Here is a 16,295-nt window from a genome sequence, read left to right as displayed (position 1 = left end):
TGAGACACAAGCAATGGGTTCCTGAAGGAAAAGTGCAGGGGGGGAGTTCTGTGTGGCTTTGAAACTGTTCTTAGGTAGGGGTCAGACCTGTAACATGGTAGGAATGTTACGTTTGCCAAATGCAATCTTACAAGTGACTGTGACTCAAATCATTATGACCAACCACAGTCTCAACTTTCAGATCTCAGTTCCATTAGGAAAACTTCCTTAACTTTTTTTTTTTAATCATATAGAGTTATAGCCTCAAGTAGTACCACAAAGGAAGCCGTTTCAGAGCTGGTGACTTTTACTACAGATAGTTGTGAGCCAGACCCTCCAGCTGCACCGAAAGTAATCAACAGAACCAAAAACAGCCTGAATTTACAGTGGAAGGTAACTGAAAAGCCAAAATGGATTTTAAACCAGGGTATTTTTTTATAGCAAGATTTATAGCGTATCTTAAGTAAATCCAATTGTTCCTCTAATTGTGAATTCTGTGATATAGTGCAGACAGAAATGGAGCTGAAACAAGGCAAATGAGAGGGAGGTATTGCCATGCTTAGGAGAACCCTGTGGTATGCAGAAGTACAAAAAAGGGAGTGAGTTTGTGTGTGCGCAGTGAGGATTGAGCATGCTCAGGAACATATAATGCTGGGTGTCAATTGGAAAATAAAACACTGGGGGAGTAAAGTGACCTGCTGCAAATCCCTTGCTTACAGCTTACAGCATGGGTGAGGGACAGCTTTCACCCTGAGAGCAACATTTCAGTGATGGGCAAGTGAGCCAAAGGCAAAAGTGAGTTTAGCAGCAGTTGCAACTATTACATTTGGACTGTAGGCTACATTCCGGCCATGCAAAAGCCAAAAGCTTCTACATGCAAACATGCACCCCTCCTCCTATCTTCCATCCAGGCAAGTGAGAGGCATTAACTTAGTCCAAGGACATATTGCGTCCTGGCAAAGTCACTAGAGGAGGGCTTGGAGCAGGGCTAGTGAGAGGCACGGCCCGAAAAGAGTCCTGAGGGCCAGATAAGAAGCTTCCTGAGTTTGAGTTTGCTCACCTCGGTTTGTAGTATCCAGGAGGAGACTGGCTCGCTGCACGGGAACACTCACATTAGCAGATAAGGATACTTATTTAAACTGAATCTCGTTTAAACAAACAAACATACTGCATGTTAAGTTCAGTAGGATAAGGTGTTGTTCTACCTGAGGCGTTAACCTCAATGATGAATGACAAGGAGTGTGTGAAGAAGGACTGGAACCCTCCTCCCCTCCCCTCTGAGCAAAGCGTAAGTACATGCAAGCATGCATAGGCCTCACTGATTAACTGACAGTATGGAAAATTTTTAGTGCATCCTAATGAAACTTGATACACAGGTAGATCATGACATAACAGTTCCTAGAAAAATCAGGTGTTCAACGTTACTGTAGACTTCTCACTCAAAACACAGGGCTTAAAGTATAACCTAAAAAGGTTTCCTTGTGAATCATCTTGCAATCCTTTGGTGGGGGGGGGGTAAGGTGTTATATACACATGTATGTATGTATGTATGTATGTATGTATGTATGTATGTATAGTCCTTTTTCCCCTAAAAATGTTTAGGGGTACTCTCATTTTCCTACACATATTGAAATACTGCCTCTCAATGAGGCCAAACTTAGATTCACAAAATGTTTAGGGGTATGTGTACCCCTGCATCCCCCCAGAAAAAAGCACTGTGTGTGTGTGTGTGTGTGTGTGTGTGTGTGTGTGCTAAAGAAAATCACTCACGTTTCTTGCTTGCCACATTCAGAATACACAGTCCTCTTCAGAATAAGTAGTTGCTGCTTGTTTCTGAATGTGCATTTTCTGAGACAACACTTAAGACCATTGCTGTTGACTCTGAAAGTGTATCCCAAAATGGTTCCGTTACATCCAGAAATCTGAAACTCGGTGCCTCTGTAGGTCAAGACACACTTAATTACTAGTGAATCTAGTAGACAGAACTGTAGGCAGCAAACCTACCTTCTAACAGAGGCCAACACTCCATTGCAGAGCAAGCCACAATCTGAACATAGGATAGAATATTGAGCTACATAAACTATGTTACTGGGGATGTGGGGCAGTGCGTCCAATAGCAACTGGGAGCATACATACTTATGCTTGAAAAAAATACTAGTTTTCAATATACTGTTTATAAATGTACATATGCATGCATGCAATAGGTTTGTGTTATGTTATCGATTCAGGATTGGCAGACCTATTACTTATTAGGATAGAGAACTAGAAATTTGCCTCTTTCAGTAGCTAGGCAAAGTAAAGCTTTCCCTTTCCCCCTTTTTAGACCTCCAATGACAATGGCTCCAAAATAACTACCTACCTTTTAGAGTGGGATGAGGTGAGTTCCTTATTTCAGAATCAACATCCTAATCTTGTCAAACTGAAATTGTATGTTGCTCAAGTCCTCTCTTTTTTTGTACTGGCTGATGGATTGCTCTGTATTTGTGTAAGATTAATAACAGTCTTCAGTATAGCACTGAGAGGTCCTCTATAACTGGAAATACTGCAAGTAAGGGGTGAGAATCCTATAAGGTTGCCATCTTGTCAGGGAAGTGGTTTTAACCATTTTTATGGAATGTTGAACCAGGGCTACTGGAGGGAGAAAAAAACTTGTTAGCACTTTTGTTTGAGTGTTAATACCCATGTATTAACTGCTTCAGATTTTTTTATGAACAAATTAAGGATTGTGTTGCCCCTGGTTCCTTGGAAAGTGCCACGTTAAGAATCAATAGAATAACCAAGCACTTCAGAATCATTGTAAACCTGCAGAAATCTGGCAAAGGCTAGCAGGCACCCTAGTCAGATAGAAAAGATTTATTTGATCCCTACTCATGCCGTTCTACCTGTTGTCATATGGTTAATGCCCCAGAAAAGTAAATCCCATGATACTTTTGAAGTGCATGTGAATGTGGCCCAGGCAACAGGTTTTCTGAATTTCACAAAAAACACACAAAAAAACAACAACCCTGAAAATTAGAATCAGAATTCAAGTATGCCTACAAAGCAAAATTATAAACATTAGCAGTTGTTATAGGATCATAGAACCTTGGTTCCTTTAGTCAGGCATCTCAACATTTTTCTTCCCAGAGGCCAAGAGCAAAGAGCTCAATTAAGTGTTTAAACAATTTTCACAATTTTGGTTTGTAGGCATCAGCCATGCCACTGCATACTAGTAACAGAGAAACAACAGCAAACGAAAAGCTATCTGTTAATAAATGTAATAGCTGCTGTTCTAAACATAGCATCTTCCCACAGTGGCTTGTATTATTTGAAACCATATCGATATAGAACACTATAATAGCAACAGGTTTAAAAAAATCATCCAAATCCTTCTGCATTATTGGATTAATTTCAGTATGTCACAGGCAGCCATTCTAACCATTGCTTCCATGCTGTAATGGGAATTGGGGGTTGCTCGTGCGTAAGTTGCCGCCACTCTCGGCGAGGTTGCCTGGATAAACCTTTCCCTGGCTGGACAGTCCTGATTCCGCGTCTGTCTCAGTCACTGGCAGAATCCGTCAGTGGGCGTTTCCTGAACTTCTTCCAACATAAAAGTTCCTTGACGGATAGTCTCCGCCTAGCCTCCCTGCGCAGAAGTCTTCTGCGCAGGGTGGGTGTGGGCAGTGGAGGACCCGTGCTCTCCCCGCTGGTCTCTGGCGAAGAGTCCTGGAGCCATCTCTCCGAAGCCCGCCTCTGCCCGCCTTTCTCCCTGGTGTAACGCTGATTTCCTTCCCCGGCCGCTGAGTCCCCTCTTTCCCTGCTGGGCCCTTCTCCGGCATCGCTTGGGAGCCCTTCCTCCACTCCTGGCTGCAATGGCAGTTCCCTGACACATACCCTGCTTTTTTTTTTTTTTTTTTTGCTTCCTATAACCATTGGGGTAGTTATTGTGGGAAACAGGAGAATGGACCAGGTGGACCATTTATTCGTTGGGCCATTAGCAGGGCTGCCCTTACGTACTCATGTAACATGATGGAATGTTCCTGTACAAAACAACAACACATTTGCTCCAAACCATTCCCTTGGGGCAGTTTTAGCCAATCTGTTCCCTTGATGCACCTTTTCTATGTTAAAGGATTTAGTTTTGTAAATGAAGGAGAATTTTTTTTTGTCATGTATAGCCAAGAGTTCTCATAGAGCTAGTTAGCCCTTGCCTTAATGGGCTATCTGATTTCATTTTTGTTTCTCTGAAAAGGGGAAGAACAACGCATACAAGGAATGCTACTACGGTCACCTGAAGCAGCACAAAATTACCAAGCTGACCCCCTCCACAAAATTTAGATTCAGGTTGGCAGCCAGAAATGACATCGGGATAAGGTAATAACGGGTTGTGCAATTTTTTGCAGAGTTTCCATTCCATTCTTAACAACGCAAGTTCTTGCTAATCTTTTGACTCCTCCCCACAGTGAGTTCAGCGAAACATTGGTATGTTACACACTTGGAATTGTCCCCCCACCACCTCTGCCTCCTAAGCTAAAAGAAGCAGGGGTAACTTGGTTATCACTTGAATGGAGTCCCCCGGCTGGAGTATCCACAGATGACTCTCTGACCTATGTTTTAGAAATGGAAGAAGATGGTTCGGTAAGCTTCTGGTGCTTGGAAGCGGGGAGAATAGAAAGGAGCAGCTTCCCTCTGCTGCAGATTAGAATGTTGCCTAGCAAATAATTACATGCTCTCTCGTTCAGACATCCCAGTGGAGTTGGTAGTAGACTATCCCTGAATCTTCCAGGACTAATTTAATGCTGAGTTGTTGATGCTCAGGGGTCCAACCTATAGAAGGTAGGGGCAAAGTCCAATGAGTAGGTAAACATCTAATACTGAAGCACACCTAAAGGCTGTCATAGACTTTGTAGTCACTGTGATCTTGTGCAGCCTATGTGGGTTGTAGTTGCCGAGCTACAACTCCTATCGGTGCCAGCAAGCAAGCATAGTCAATGGCTCAGAGTGGGACATAGACTGATATGAAATGGGGCTAACCTGATCTGCTTCTTTATTTGAGATGATTACTTAGATATCACTTACTTTGTGGGGGGAGGTTCTGTTATGATAGCATATAACTCTATCTGTGGGGCTAATGCATCTATATACCCTGGGTACAAGGATTGGAGCTGCTGACATCAAAAACCATAATTGTCATAGTTGACTTTATGCAAATATAATTCATTCACTGGATATTCTCTGTTACAGTTTTATTGCCTTCAGGAATGTTTAACATCCTCTTCCTCAGTGTAAGAAAAATGTGGTTACTGCATGTGCACATACAAATGTCCCCTTTCTTCATCTTCTCCCCACCCCAGAATTATGGTTTCCAAGCAGGGTACAACGGAGATGAACTTTCTTGCACTTTAGAAGACCTTACAAGGAGCACTTCTTATAAATTCAGAGTATGTACCGAATTCAAGCATTATTAAGTAGTACTTAATCATATTTGTTATATTTACATGCATATTTATATGCAGATACCAGGAAAGCCAAACATTCGCTATGAGAAAATGCAGCATCTCTTGGGGTTTTTGGAAGGAACCCTTCAGTGTAGTCCAGATAACTGACTTCATTTAGTTATAAGAAAAAATACCAAGATAACTTGAAATGCTCTTAAAACCTTGAAATACCTTCCTCTGTGCTGGCAGATTCTTCACTTCATAGGAGATCCAACCGCCTATCTAATGTTTTCTGTTTGCTAGCGCAAGAGCCCCACAAGAGCACTAGCAGATGGCAGAGTTTAAAGGTTGCGCAGCAAAGGAATCCCAACACAGCATAGTGCCAGCAGAAACTTGTTGTGCAACATTATTTGGTGCTGTATTAGTGTTTTCCCTTGTGCAACAACAGCGCAACAAGCATATCACTAAGTGATTTTAACCCAGCGCTACGCTGGATAACATCTCCTAGCTTTTTTGGGAGGGTGGGGGCAGAAAATGGTGAGAACCCCCAGGCCTGTTTGCCAAGCTTCCCTTTGAACACTTCAGTTTTCTACCAAGTCATCTTTTGTGTCTCATCCTTCTGCCCACCCACATAACTATCAGGACCATTCACAAATCCCTTTCCTCAAATAGTAATGTTATTGTCTTCCTTTTTAAAAGAGAGTAGGCTTCTAGGTGACTGAAAGTGCTGGGGAGCAGCAGCCTTTGCCATGATTTTCTGTTTGCAGGCTTCCCAGAGGCATGTGGCAGCCCATTCTGAGAAGCAGGATGCTAGACAAGATGGATCCTCTGCTCTGCTCCAACAGGGCTCTCTTGGTGATCTTTTTATAGAGGCATTTGAATGCAAGCTTGTTGGTTTTCAAGCTGATGTTTGTTCTGTTTGTGATGTGACAGGTGTTTGCTCACAACAGTGAAGGTAAAAGTGCCCCCAGTGAGGTAGTAGAATTCAGCACAATCCCCGACAAACCTGGACCTCCAAGTAAACCAGCTGTAAAGGGAAGGATCCATTCACATAATGTGAAAGTTACCTGGGGTAAGTGAACTTTAACTTTATGCAGTCAGGTCTCTCTCTTCCCCTACCACCCACTCCATCTGCACCGTTGCATAAAAAGAAAAGACACAGGCTACACTTCAACTCTCTGCCTTTGCTGATTCTGTATGAGCATGTAATTAACTGCACAGAAGTAATGAGCAAGAGGCTCATTAGTCTGGGCTGATGCATTTTGCAATTGCCTGGATCACTGCCTGTTTAGCATGCATGTATAGATGTGCAGTATTGCTCATAATTAATTTTTTCTTTGCTTCCCACATGGAAAGAAGGGGGGGGGACGTAGGTCCTGCATGCACTGCACCTCATGTGGTGCATGGCCATTTGTTACTCAATGCCAAATTTTCAAAACAGTACAGATATTTTAACTTGGAAAGGCTCTATAGTTACCTGGTGGAGGGCTCGGGATCAAACAAACAGTGGGTCATTTTTCAGCTCTGACTCCTTTTTCTGAGCACAGGTCTTTATTTTGACCAAAATTCCATTTGTGATGGAACTAGTTGTGTTTATTTTAAACCATGAGTTTCTTTTCATTTCTAAATTCTGCCTTTTCTATAGATCCACCAAAGGATAATGGAGGGTCAGACATCTCCGTGTATATTCTAGAAATTTCAGAAGCATCAGTTGGTAAGTGACCGAAGATGTTAAATGATTTGCTTAGTTATGATCATGTCTGTGTTTCACTTCTGTACGTGACAGGGATCACTCCTGGATTTGTCTAACTTAAAACTTAAGAGATAGTAATTTTGTTTTGATATATCTGCACTCACTTTTTAGCCAAGATTGGATCCTCGAGTGACTTCTTAACCATTTATAACCATCGTGTGCTGCCAAGCACAAGCCTGAAAGCAGCAAATATTTGTCATCTGTGGAAGGACTTTCCTTTGCCTGGAATGAAAATCTGCTCCCAGGGACTCACTGAGGACAGCCCTATCCATGTCCTCTCCTTGGTCCTCTTGGTGTTCCAGTTGCCACACTGCTATTTGTAATGTTGCAAAAGTCCATTTCCCTCTTTCTCCCCACCCCCAGACTGTTGATTGATATTTCATTTTTCTCTTAGGGAGTAAATGGGAAGTAGCATGTAGTGGTTCCATGAGAGAACATGTATGCACTCAGCTCAGCCCTGGTACGTCATACAGACTAAGGGTCTTCTGCATTGGTAGAGGTGGCCAAAGCCAGGTGAGCAAGGAAGTCCCTTTAAAAAACACATGGGGGGAGGGGGATGTGTGTATTTCACCATACACAGCAAGTGCACTGAAAGCTGCAAAATTTTTTATTATCCATAGAATTCTAGTCATTTTAATTAAATATAAAAAAGCAGGTTTATGGCCTCGCAGGGCTGCAAAATATGGACTTTAAAAGTAGATGAGCAGTGTCTTATCTTACTTATTGCACACAAAGGAACTCAAGGTGACGTTCACGTGGGTCAGACCTGCTGGGTGTCAGCAGCTTTGTTGCATCATCTGCCTTCAAGACTGTGCCCCTGGGTCCATGGTTGAAATTGTCACAGTTAAGAAGGATTGCTACCTACTGGAATATAGGACCCGCCCTATTTTACTGTCCTTCCACATGCAGAATACATCACAATAACAACAAAAATGGAGGTTTAATGAAGGTGCAGGACTTGGGTTTAGCTTGGCGCAGACTTGTCATGTTCTGAAGGCAGAGTTAACACACACACAGAGAGAGAGAGCCCTGCTTGAAAGAACATGTTGGAAGTGCATGTGAAACGGATGCTTTGTATTTCGACACCTGTAAGCCAATATGTGTCTTCATTTCTAGGCCTCTGATATACTCATTGTTCAGACACCGGCTGTTCCTCCTGGGCCATGTAATTCTCCATATCTGGCTGCAAGACCCAAGACCAAGGAACTCAGTCTTATTTGGGGTAAGATCTGGCAGGAAATGGGGGGGGGGCATTCACTTGCAAGTTGGATCAGCAAAAAAGGCATAGATGATATTATTATTATTATTATTATTATTATTATTATTATTATTATTATTAGATACCTTCCTCTACCCCAGGGGCTCAGAGAGACATATACTAGTTTTTCTAAATATTAATTGTTTAGAATGCAGAGCCAGAGGCCAACCAGCTCAAACGTGGCCAGAAGCCCATCACCAGCCTGATCCCCCAAATCCAATAACCCAGCCTATAGCTCTACAAACTCAATAGATTTAAAATCGTAGGTCAAGGCATTGTACTTTGGGTAGATGAAGGTGGTGAACAGCTTCTGCAGGTAGTTTGGCTCCCATTTAAAAGTTGCACTGCCATTGCCTGCTCATCACTAAAATGCTGCCTCGGGGTCCTGCAGAGAGGGCAGTGAGCAGTGTTGCTGTCACAGTCGTAACAGAGGAAAAGTATATTTAACAGCCATAATTTGGATTGGGAGGGGTTAACAGCACCATGCCAAGGGCCCCCTGAAGTTGGCACTGGCCCTGCCCAAGGGGCTCACAAGGCTGAGAGGAGCCAATAAAATAAAAATTGCATTCTAAACATCAAATATGTATTTTTATTTTAAAAAAACCAGTATCACACCATAAATATCTTGTGCACAAAACCATACAAAGTGGGCTGGGCTGAGCTCAGCCTGGGTGGTGCTGGGCTCTCTGGACCTTTGTCCTAAGAGAAGACTTCTTTCCAGCAGCCTCACCAACTTTCCCTGACAAGCATTGTTAAAGGTGGTGGCAGCGGCAATCATAAGGCAATAAAAGTAACTAACATCCACTCACAGTTGAGGTTACATTTTATCCAAAAACATGACTTGTATTCCTATTTTACAGATCCCCCTGCCATGGATGGGGGTTCAGAGATAACAGAGTACATTCTGGAAATAGCAGAAGGTGACAGAGATGAACGGAGGCAAATATACCGGGGCGAGATGCCAGAATGCACAGTGAATGGTCTCATTCCTGGGAGGACATACTGTTTCTGGACACAAGCAGCCAACAAAGCTGGGGTATCTCATCAAATTCTTTTTTCATAACAACAAATTTCTTATAGAATTTATCTGTGGGTGGGTAGGTTGTAGAAGCAGGAAATCCAGATCAGGGTATGCATTGTTATCATTTTTGCATGCCTTTAAATCTAAGTTTCATATAGTTTTGAAAACTTGTCTGGAAAGGTTGAATTTTGGCCAGTGTTTAAATATTTTCCCCATGCAAGCATGATGACCTGGCCACAACTATTTAGGCAGCACATGTTACTGTCATCCTCCCACACCATATTTCAGGCTTAATAAAGAGCTTAGCTTGCCCTTTTATCTGATGTACCCTGGCAATGCCTCTATTTGTTCTGACCTCCATTTCCAATTTACTTCAGCTGCCGCCACTAGTTGGGTCATTTTGAATTTGAAATGGAATCTGAGAGATCCCAAACAGCCTTGGCAAGCGTTGCTTGTCTTGTTGCCCCCACACATCTGCATCTGCCTAAGATATGCCTGGGGAATGGAGTTTGTAAATGTTCTTACCTGCCTGGTCTTCTGGTGGTGATTTTTAATCCAGGCAAATGACTATATACCATTCTGATCTCAAAGCAGAAACAATTGCCACTGGTTGAAGGACTGGCACCCTTTTCAGTTTGTTTGTTTGTTTGTTTGTTTGTTTGTTTGTTTTCTGCAGAGATTTATTTCAATCTAGAAGGACAGTCTGTGTCAGTTACTAAATTTTTATTTATTCTCTGATTTTAAAATAATTTCAGCCTGAGTATATTAAAGCCTCTTTTCCCATTCTTGAATGCACCTGAGAACTTTCTTGGTTTTCCCTTTTAAAGTGAAGGAGAAATAAATGGAGAACTAGATGGAAAGTAGCTTGTGAGAAGGGAAGATTCTAGAGGCTTGCCTCTCCAGTCTTTCACTCAGCCTTTCCAACTGATCACTTGCAGGCTCCCCCCCCCCCCGCCCTAGCAGATTGGAGGTTCCCAAGAGCCAAATTGGCCTAAGGGCAGCTCTAGTCTCTCAGGCAGTAACTACTGTAGGAATCCTGAATCCCTTTCCTTGAGTAAACCTGAAGGGCAGAACATAAACCAGTAGGTTTTCAGGTGTCGCTGCTCTATAATGGCTGCCTCTTCACATGTACAGTGGTACCTCAGAAGTCGAACGGAATCCGTTCCAGAAGTTCCAAAACATTCATTAACCAAGGCGCAGCTTCCGATTGGAAGCTCCTGTAGCCAATCGGAAGTTGTGTTGGACGTTCATGTTCCCAAAGAACGTTTGCAAACTGGAACACTCACTTCCGGGTTTGCAGCGTTCTGGAGTACCAGATGAGTACCAAGGCATTCAACAACCAAGGTACGACTGTATTCAAATTATATGCCTGATGGAATCGCACTAGAAGATGTATGTGTACCTTCATGCAAACTTAACAGATCAGTATAAGATGCAGCCGTGCTACATTGCTAATATGTCAACCACCTCTTATAAATGAGAATAGAACAGGATAGCTCAGTTGGTTAGACTGTACTGCTAATAATACTTAAGGTTGCAGGTTCGATCCCTGTGTGGGACAGCTGTATATTCCTGCTTTGCAGGAAGTTGAACTAGATGGTCCTCAGGGTCCATTCCAATTCCAACTCTACAATTAAGTGGTCTAGAAATGCCTTAAATTATAATAAATAAAATCACATAAAAGCCAGCATGTCAAAAGTAAACTACTAAGGGTTCTGCTTCAGATCCAAAGTTTGGAGGGCTAATAGTCAGAAGACCAGTTTTGTAAGGGATGCTACTGAAATAAACTCAACAGTTCAGTAGCCAGAGAAAGAACATTCCCAGTTTGACAGTTGTACACCATTGGCAGTCTGTAAGAATATTGAATTGGTCTATCTCTTTGGTCTTTTCTAATCTTGGGGTCCTCTTTCCCTACAGCTTGGTCCTTCCTCAGAAAAGGCAGAGCTTTCTACAGCTCCAGGGCCCCCAGAACCATGTCGCGCCCCTGTGCTAACTTGTAAGACAGCTACTTGCGTAGTAGCCACATGGGAGGTATGTTGTTTATTTACATATAATTCATCTACTCCATGGCTGTTATTCAAGCCCCATTGAAATAAACGTGAATTGCAAAACTCTCAATTTACAATTGTTAATAATAAAAAGCCTTTGTGTGCATAATCAATGAATCCAATAGGGCACATTAACTGTTTCAGTATGGCACTTCAGATTCTTGCGCATTTCACAAAAATGCAGGATTTTGTGAATAATGCTGTTTGGTAGCCTCTCTTTTACTAACTAAAACAGCCCTTACTTGTTTACATGCTTGCATTTTCATCTCGGAAAGCAGAAGATGGTAGAGAGAAGGAATTTGTAGGAATTGTTTCTTTTGTTAAATTCTTTATATAGTTGGCGTTCAACTATATATTGCTTTGCCATTTTTGTAAACCAAATAGATTTGTAAACTATTTTTTCCTTAGAGGAGACTCATTGAAATAAACATGTCTAAGTTAGGTCCATTAATTTCAGCAGGTGTGCTCTGTGTAAAACTTCATTGAATACCATCCATAGAGCACTATGACTGATTTCCCCCCCTCTAATTTGGCGCTAGCCAAACCCATTCCTGTATCGTATCTGGACTGTCTGATGCAGTTCATTGCTTGTGAGTGCTTTTCTTTGTAGCAGTCCATGAACCCTGGTCTAGAGAAAAGCAGGTGTAGCCACCTGCCCTTTGTAGCCACCTTCAAAGGGACTTTGCAGAATTGCATTTCCACTGGTTGGTTGAACTAACTCAATCAGCTTTGGCTTCCTACTATTGTAGCAGGGGCTGAGCATAGCACAGAGAACCCTGGGGATCCTCTTTCACCTTTGATTGCTTCTCATTCTAAATGCAGCCCTAAAAGCTATGGGGAGGCTCCATGCAACTGCATGTAGGCCATGATTTTGATTAAAAGGCAAAGATTAAGAGCAGCACCAAGAACTGGATGGAAGCCATCATTATGTAAAAACAGTGTTGTGTCTTAATGTTCCTTCCCTATCGTCAGCTTTTCCTTCCCTATCGTCCAGTCATCAGGCAGAAAGGTGGCGTATATATATTTAAATAACGGAGTGTCCTAATGGAAGGATTAGGTTAGAAACCAGCAGTCTTATTTTCAATAAGTTTCTCCTGTGCTACAGGAATATACATGGAATATGTTTGCAATCGATGAGAATTTTTGAATTTTCACTTTTTGGTTTTATTTCCTTCAGATTCCAGCAGGCAATGGTGCAGATGTTACTGAATACAAATTAGAATGGGGCCAAGTAGAAGGATTCATGCAGATAATATACAGTGGCCCTCTTCTGACCTATGAAGTGAGAGGGCTTTCACCTGCAACTACATATTATTGCAGAGTTCAGGTAAGTAAATCTGGATGCATCCACCTTTTTTTGCTCAAGAGCTATTTGTTCTAATGAGATCTTAAACAGGAAGTTAGCTCAGTAATTGCAGAGCTGTGTTGTGTGAAAGATTTTTTTAAAAACTATTCAAGACTCTTCTGACCCCAGAGCATCCTCAATGGCCCATGGCTATCACTTTATCCATCCCTCTCTGCTAGAAGTAGGTGATTCTGTCATATTGCACCATGAGGCACAATTCGATTCTTCCACTAGTCTGGCCGCAAAAAATGCAGCAAAAATGCAACTGCTCATCCTGAAATCAAGCTGTCTGTTGCATCTTTGGAAAATTGGAAACAATATAAAGGTCAGGTAAAAATGGTTGAGAGTATTTACAAAAGAAGAAGAAGAAGAAGAAGAAGCTAAAATTACAGAATGAGAGGATGTATAAATCAAACTTACAAATAAACTGTGAGTTCAATACAACTCGCAACATATGAACAACTTGCATATAAACACAGTCTTGCCATGGACAAATTCAATTATATTTGGAATCCATTCTCACAATAGTAATAGGTTAAGATCTGGTGAAGTACAATAACAATTTAGTACAGTGGTACCTCGGGTTACATACGCTTCAGGTTACAGACTCCGCTAACCCAGAAATAGTACCTCAGGTTAAGAACTTTACTTCAGGATGAGAACAGAAATCGTGTTCCAGTGGTGCGGCAGCAGTGGGAGGCCCCATTAGCTAAAGTGGTGCTTCAGGTTAAGAACAGTTTCAGGTTAAGAACAGACCTCCGGAACAAATTAAGTACTTAACCCGAGGTACCACTGTAAAGTATATAATTTGGGGGGGTTCCCCTCCCCCCCCTTTATTTTCCCTTCTGCGCAGGTGCTGATTCTCTTTTTCTTTTTCTCTCTTTTATTTACGTCACATCATGTTTAGTGCACATATGATTATGTACTTTTTGAACTTTCATTAAAGCATGAGGTTTTCAGAAGCGACTGCCTCTCTAATTTTGTGTTAGGCCATGCTCCCAATGGCAGCCATTTTTCTTATGCCCCTCCTCCTCCCCTAGCAGCTATTTTGTGATTGGCACCCAGAGCACACTCTCAAAATTCGAAAAGTGCCACCTGGTTCAGAAAAGTTGGCAGCCCCAGTTACAGGGGAAGTAAAATAGTCCACTTTGTCTGCACCATTCAATCCCCCCCCCCCCCGGTCTCTGGCATGTTCCCAACACATACCTTTTTTTCCCCAAGCTAAAAAAAGCTTCAACCTTTGTAACCAAGCTCTTGTTTGCAAGATCTAGAGTTCTTCCAAATAGGGAAGCTCTCTCCAACACAAGTGGTCATTTCTTCTTCTTATTTTGTATAATAACATTTCCAACTTCAGAGCAGAATTCTGTGTCAACTACTAAATTGTTGAATTAGCTATTGCTCTTATTTTAACACCTTTCCTTCATCTTCCTTCAGGCCGTGAATATAGCTGGTGCTGGATTGTTTGGGGAAACTAGCATGGTCACAACCCCGGCTTCCGTGCCAGCTGCAGTGACAGTATTGCACTTGCTCAAAGAAGACCAGATGGAAGCCCGCCTTCCTCTCTCAAAGTGCCTTGCTCTTCAGTGGGAGGAGCCCAATTGCCATGGGGCAGAGATCCTTGGCTACAATATAGAGTATGGGGAAAGACAAGTCTCAACTGTCAACAAAGTTACAAGCCATGTTCTGGAGAACCTGCAACCTGACACTTTATACAGGTGATTAGACAGCTCAGTTTCAGATTAACATAGCTTCATCAGGCGCACACTTAATGCAACAGTCAAGCTAAATTAGATTCAGGGGGCACACAAACAGCCTCATCATGACGCAGGGGCTGTGGGTTTAAACAATGCAGTGGTGCTGCTTAATACTTTTTCAACAGCCCATCTTCCCAATAAGAATTACTGGTTGCTTTTCTGTCCACTTCCTTGCTCTCCTGTGGCCGAGAAAGCTGCTGAGGTGGAAGGGAGCAATATTTTGGTTGGGAAAGCAACCTGAGAGGACAAAAGGGCTTCCTTATCTAGACACAGCTCAGATTATATCTGAAGTCCCTGTGGCTACCTGTCAAGTTTTTCATTGCTCACAGATACCCAGATTTCTATGTCCTGTTTCACTTGGGCCTAACCTTTCTCCTTAAAAGGAGGTTTCAAGCTTCCTTAATGTTGAAAATCTAATACCCATTTATCAGTTGCAGTTACAGGGGCTGAAATACAGGAGGCACCCTGTGGCTGTTTCGCTTGCCTCACTTTCACTTTCAGGCAGAAATTAAGCATGACTAGCAGGTGCTGAAAGGGGCAACTCCATGTTTGAGCGCCCCCTCCCTTGTAACACGAAGTAATCGAAATGCAAAGCATAACATCACGCTGTGCATAATGTACTTTACTTTATTGACCGACACTAGAAGAGTGGTGAACCAGATTATCTTCTTCCCCCATTGGGATGCATTTGACAGGTGGGTCAGTCACCTGCTGTCACAATGACATCCGGTAACCTTTTTTGCCCACAGTGGTCTTCAGAAGTCCTTTTCAAAACACTGCCTTGCACAGTACTGTGCAAGCACAGATATTTGTATAGGGCTGAGCCAGATTTTTACCTACCCCCATTGTGTGTGATGTCCATTGTAGGGCAGCAGAGCCTGGCTTTGCCACCTTGGCTTCTCCCAAACCAAATGGGGAGGCCTGGTGGGCCTAGTTAGCTCCAGAGGGTAGAGGTTTCCCACCCATGCATTAAACCAGTTATTTTTAACTATGATTTAATGTGACATCTGAAGCACATCACTGAGCGTGACGTGTAGAAGAGATGACTCCATAGTGCACAGTTGTGATTGGGGTAAATGTACATGTTAAAACTTCTCTCTTTTTTCTGTTCTTAAGGTACATGAGTCCTTCTGTCTTTCTAGCATCCCTAGTAGATGGATGCTACAAAGTGGATGTTGGCAGGAAACTATTTTCTGTTTATCATTGTAGTCCTGTGGCTTTGAAAATGTTTTTTAAAACCCACCTTCAGTGAATTGTGGTTAAAAACAACAACAACAACAACTAAGCAATAATTTTATCTTAATGACAAGTTTTCTTCCCTTCATTCTCTCTTAGAATCCGAATCCAAGCCTTTAACAATCTCGGAACTGGTCCCTTCAGCCCCCACATTAAAGCAAAAACAAAGCCTTTACCTCCGCAACCCCCACAAATGGAATGCGCGGTCTTTAGTTACCAGAGCCTTAAGCTAAAATGGGGTGACGGCCCTGGCAGAGCTGTAGCCACCAGTACAACACATTTCAACCTCGAGATGGAAGTTAAAGCTGGCAGGTGAGAGCAGCCTGTGTCTTGGTTCTCATGATCAAGTGAGCTTTTGTTTTGTTTTTAATATTCAGGAGCTCTTCAAGGTTTCAGAAGATGCCAGATTGGATGACATGCATACCCAGATCACTCTCCTACTTACCCATAGTGGAGAACGAGAGATCACCTCCCCACCCCTCTT

At 42.5% G+C, this 16,295-nt stretch overlaps 1 protein-coding gene across 3 annotated transcripts in view; it reads left to right on the top strand.

Annotated features, from left to right (window-relative positions):
• Nucleotides 1-16,295, top strand: part of FNDC3A (fibronectin type III domain containing 3A) — a 53,382-nt gene that overhangs the window by 31,152 nt on the left and 5,935 nt on the right. For all 3 annotated transcript variants that reach the window (XM_053374756.1, XM_053374755.1, XM_053374757.1), the window contains 14 exons: nt 234-372; nt 2,303-2,356; nt 4,211-4,332; nt 4,422-4,596; nt 5,313-5,399; nt 6,330-6,468; nt 7,042-7,110; nt 7,544-7,662; nt 8,266-8,371; nt 9,268-9,443; nt 11,346-11,459; nt 12,654-12,803; nt 14,256-14,536; nt 15,911-16,123. In XM_053374756.1, the coding sequence (XP_053230731.1) occupies nt 234-372; nt 2,303-2,356; nt 4,211-4,332; nt 4,422-4,596; nt 5,313-5,399; nt 6,330-6,468; nt 7,042-7,110; nt 7,544-7,662; nt 8,266-8,371; nt 9,268-9,443; nt 11,346-11,459; nt 12,654-12,803; nt 14,256-14,536; nt 15,911-16,123 (1,944 nt within the window). The remainder of the gene's footprint in view (nt 1-233; nt 373-2,302; nt 2,357-4,210; nt 4,333-4,421; nt 4,597-5,312; nt 5,400-6,329; nt 6,469-7,041; nt 7,111-7,543; nt 7,663-8,265; nt 8,372-9,267; nt 9,444-11,345; nt 11,460-12,653; nt 12,804-14,255; nt 14,537-15,910; nt 16,124-16,295) is intronic.

The sequence above is a fragment of the Podarcis raffonei genome, chromosome Z (assembly GCF_027172205.1).
Source record: "Podarcis raffonei isolate rPodRaf1 chromosome Z, rPodRaf1.pri, whole genome shotgun sequence".
Classification (NCBI taxonomy): Eukaryota; Metazoa; Chordata; class Lepidosauria; order Squamata; family Lacertidae; genus Podarcis; species Podarcis raffonei.
The sequence above is the reverse complement of the archived record's forward strand: the minus strand, read 5'-3'. Positions and strand labels throughout refer to the sequence as shown.